Source organism: Phoenix dactylifera, chromosome 5 (assembly GCF_051530095.1).
Source record: "Phoenix dactylifera cultivar Ajwa chromosome 5, Ajwa_hap1_PhDact_Kaust_v1.1, whole genome shotgun sequence".
In the NCBI taxonomy this organism is placed as follows: Eukaryota; Viridiplantae; Streptophyta; class Magnoliopsida; order Arecales; family Arecaceae; genus Phoenix; species Phoenix dactylifera.
The window spans coordinates 12,714,481-12,718,270 of NC_143194.1; the positions used below are offsets into that span (position 1 = coordinate 12,714,481).

The following is a 3,790-nucleotide window of genomic DNA, read 5'->3' on the forward strand; positions in this document are numbered from 1 at the left end:
TATTAGCATACATATTTTAGACAACTTAGGGCCTGTTTAGTATTGCTTTTATTTTTTGTTTCTATTTTCAAAAATCCAAGAAGAAAACTAAACTAGATCGAGTTAAAAAAATTGTACAATGAAATCCTTGTATTTTTAGAATTGTTTGTCAACCTTTAGAGCTTTTCACAAATTTGTACAATGGCAGAATTTCTGTGCAAATGAACAACAATCTCCATATGGTATTTCACTTATAAGGGACCAATGATTTATCTTCAGCATTAAGGCTCATAACCACACCACCAAAAGAACACCATCAGGACCATGTATCTAAATTATGTGCATATGGTTGGATAATATCAGGCGAAGCTTTTCTCATGTTGTTTACCTGCAAAATGTTTTGCTGCATTAACACAATCCTGAATTGCACGCCACTAAACTTTGTCATTTGGGAATGTTTTGTTACATTCACAAGCCTGAATTGTATGCCACTAAACCTTGTAAATTTGCTCAATTGAATCTTCATCAAATTCAACTCCTAACAACATCAACTTCAAGTCCCTATCTGCAAGGGGCATGCCATATAAACCACAAACTATACAGTCTTAAGCAAACTGGTTGCTACCACAAAAGCCGCATCCCTTGCCAGCAGAAAATAAATTCATGCCCAATAACTATCACTTGCTTTCTTAAATAGTTTTAAAAAATGTGTAGACATAATTTAAAAACCATAATTCCTATAATATAGATGTGTATAATTTCAACACCTAATGGCTAATGAGTTCAATGAGGGAAACTTCATAGACCCTTGTGTAGTTTGATTTCAAAAAATTCACCTATCTAATACTTATATCATGTCAAGGAATTTAGTTTATGGGGGCATCCTGTACTAATAAGCATGTCAATTGATTTCAATACTTCAACTCTCACCGAGAACAAACTCTATTTTCTACAGGAACCATCAGTCAGCACCAATCGTCTTGAGGGTAAAATCAGATACAATTCTCAGAAAGTATGAGTTTCAGTTAAACATCAAAAATACAGACATCTGAAGCAGAATCTCATGATCACAAGCAGCTAGAAAAGAGTAAACTGAAAAGAAATGAAAAGCAATGCAGTATGCTATGCTATCAGTATCCATGACAGAAGCACTGACTGGAAAGATCCCTATATCTGATACGGACACTGCACACAGAAGAATGAATGAATGGACAAATGGTGAGATGCGGCTTCCTGATCATTACTGGGTTTCTTCCTTGGATTCTTTCTTAGTTTCTTCCACACTTTCTTCCTTAGTATCTTCATTGGCAGCCTTGGTGTCATCAACATTGGCAACCTTGTTGTCATCAACATTGGCAGCAGTCACAGCATCATTGGAGTTCTCTGTCTTCCCCAGCAGTATCTCAATCTACATTCAAAAGGATAATGGTGAGCTGCAACTCAGCACACCTTCCTTTGATATTTCGAGCAAAATTGGAATGAGAATCAAGAAAGGGCACCTTGGCTTTCCGAACAAGGCGGCCCTTGGTCTCATCTTTGGTACCAACTGTTGATGTCAGAATCTCTGCTTCCATTACAAAAAACCACATGAGAAAATACTATTTAATTTCAGGGTTTACCAGGAGAAGAAGTCAGATGCTGTGCTTACTCTTCTCAGTAGCCAGGCCATTGTTCTTCAGTATCTCAGCAACAGTAACAACAGTGCCAATAGCTGATGACCAAGAACAAATGATAAAGGCTTCAATATTATTTCTATCACAAGAAGATAACCCAGGAGACTATACTTAGGATGCAAAAGGTTCAAGAAAGCATGGCCACTAAAGAACATAGAATTCATATATTTGAAATGCCCAACCAATCCAATCGTTGATGTAGAAACTGGATTATCTCCACCAAGAAAAACCAATATAAGTTAAAAATTATTTATATCCCAAGAAGAAAATCTAGAAAGTCATACACAAGAAGATATTTTTGCGATGAAAGAAATCACAACTAGAAGGACTGCTTTCATGCATCTCGAGCAACACAACAATGTACCCATAAAAGCCTATTATCTCATCAGAAAGCACCAATATTATCAAACAGATCACTATTTCATAGACCAGATCAGAGATTAAACGAAAAGTAAGATAGAACACAATGAAAGCACATAGAACAGTTCAATTCAGGAAAACCCTGAAAACAATTGTTTCAAGAGATTATTTACAGAGATCATTTTAAGATTGAAAGAAAGGAAGAAAGAGATCTAAACGAATGTGTTCTTTAGTATTCTCTTGTTTTCTTTTGTTCTATTCATGGAATATATGAAGGGAAAAATGGAAATGAAATTTATTGAAAAATCAAAAAGCTTCAGGAGAGATCGGATCAAGAAAAAGCCAATACCCATTCCCAGCGCAGAGAGCTCGATCTCATTGTGCTGCTGCATGTACCTCTGCAAATTAATTCCATAAAAATGAAATCAGTGGAAAAAGGATTCTTCCCAGAATTAGAATAACCTAAATGGATATTTAAAAAATCCAGATCCGATAACAGCGAAACAACAGAGATCTGAATACTTCCATGGCAAAAATCTAGAGCAAAAAAAAAAAAAAGAATCTAATCATAACGTAAACACCACCCAGGAAAAAAAAAGAACAGAGGAAATTCAACCCGATCAAGAAACCCAAAAGAAAACATTTTCTTGGGAAACAAATTCATCCCAAAAATCAATAATTACCAAATCAAGAAATCAAATTACATCAGGAAACTAAGAAAACTATTGAGAAATAAAATCATATCAGATATCTCAAGTGTTTCAATCTCAGCGAAAGAAAAAGAAAAGCAGAGCAAGAAGATATCATTAGCGGAAAAGAAATCAAAGAAAAGAAAAGAAAAGTCGAAACTCTATCATAACCTCCGGAAAGCATTTTCAACCCGATCAAGAACCCAAGGAAAACATTTTCTTAGAAAACAAATTCATCCCAAAAATTTATAACTATAGAGCGTTCTTGATGTAATTTCCAAATCAAGAAATCAAACTACATCAGGAAACTGAGAAAACTATTGAGAAATAAAATCATATCAGATATTTCAACCGTTTCATCTCAGCGAAAGAAAAGAAAAGCAGAGCAAGAAGCAATCATTAACAGAAAAGAAATCAAAGAAAAGGAAGGAAAAATCCGAACTCTATCATAACCTCTAGAAAGAATTACATTGGAAAACGATCTCATCTCAAGAATCAACAGACAGAGCGAGGAGAAAGAAAGATTACAACAGGGAACTATCAAGAACTCAAATCATATCAGAGATTCCTTCTTTAATCCTCTAAATCCAATAAACGACGGCCAGGAAAGAGATCGAAACCATGATTTTTTAGAGAGAAGACCTTGGCGAGATTGACATAGAAGTAGAGCGGCTTCTTGTTGGTGGAGACCTGGATGCGGTTCTTCTTGCCCGGCGCCACCGCCGCCGCCGTTGGGTCCTTCACCGCCGCCGTTGGGTCCTTCGCCGCCTCCGCGAACATCACCGGCTCCATCTCTCTCTCTCTCTCTCTCTCTCTCCTTCCTCTCCGGTGAAGGGGCGCGAAAGAAGAAAGCTCGGTTCTCGCTCTCTCGAAGGGATCAGTGCCGAGAAGTAATGCCAGGTCAAGGGGCGCTTAAATAGGCGCCGTCTCCGGGGGAGAAAACCCAATGAGAGAGAGCCACGTGTCCCTATACCGTTGGTATGGTGGTTTTCTTTCTTGGAAGTTACTTGGTGGGCCGTACGAGGCGGTTATGTCCGTTACGGCTTGTATTGGACGATTTCGGCCCGCCCTCTCTGCCTTATTTACCGT

General features: G+C 37.6%; 1 protein-coding gene across 1 annotated transcript; it reads right to left on the bottom strand.

Annotated features, from left to right (window-relative positions):
• Nucleotides 1–860: 860 nt before the first annotated feature.
• Nucleotides 861–3,574, bottom strand: LOC103697511 (uncharacterized protein At2g34160-like). Its single transcript, XM_017840690.5, has 5 exons — nucleotides 3,344–3,574; nucleotides 2,362–2,410; nucleotides 1,628–1,690; nucleotides 1,479–1,543; nucleotides 861–1,387 (listed from the first exon to the last, which is right to left on the bottom strand). The coding sequence occupies exons 1-5, from the start codon at nucleotides 3,491–3,493 to the stop codon at nucleotides 1,220–1,222; spliced, it is 495 nt and encodes a 164-aa protein (XP_017696179.3). The 5' UTR covers nucleotides 3,494–3,574; the 3' UTR covers nucleotides 861–1,219.
• Between the last annotated feature and the right edge of the window lie 216 nt (nucleotides 3,575–3,790).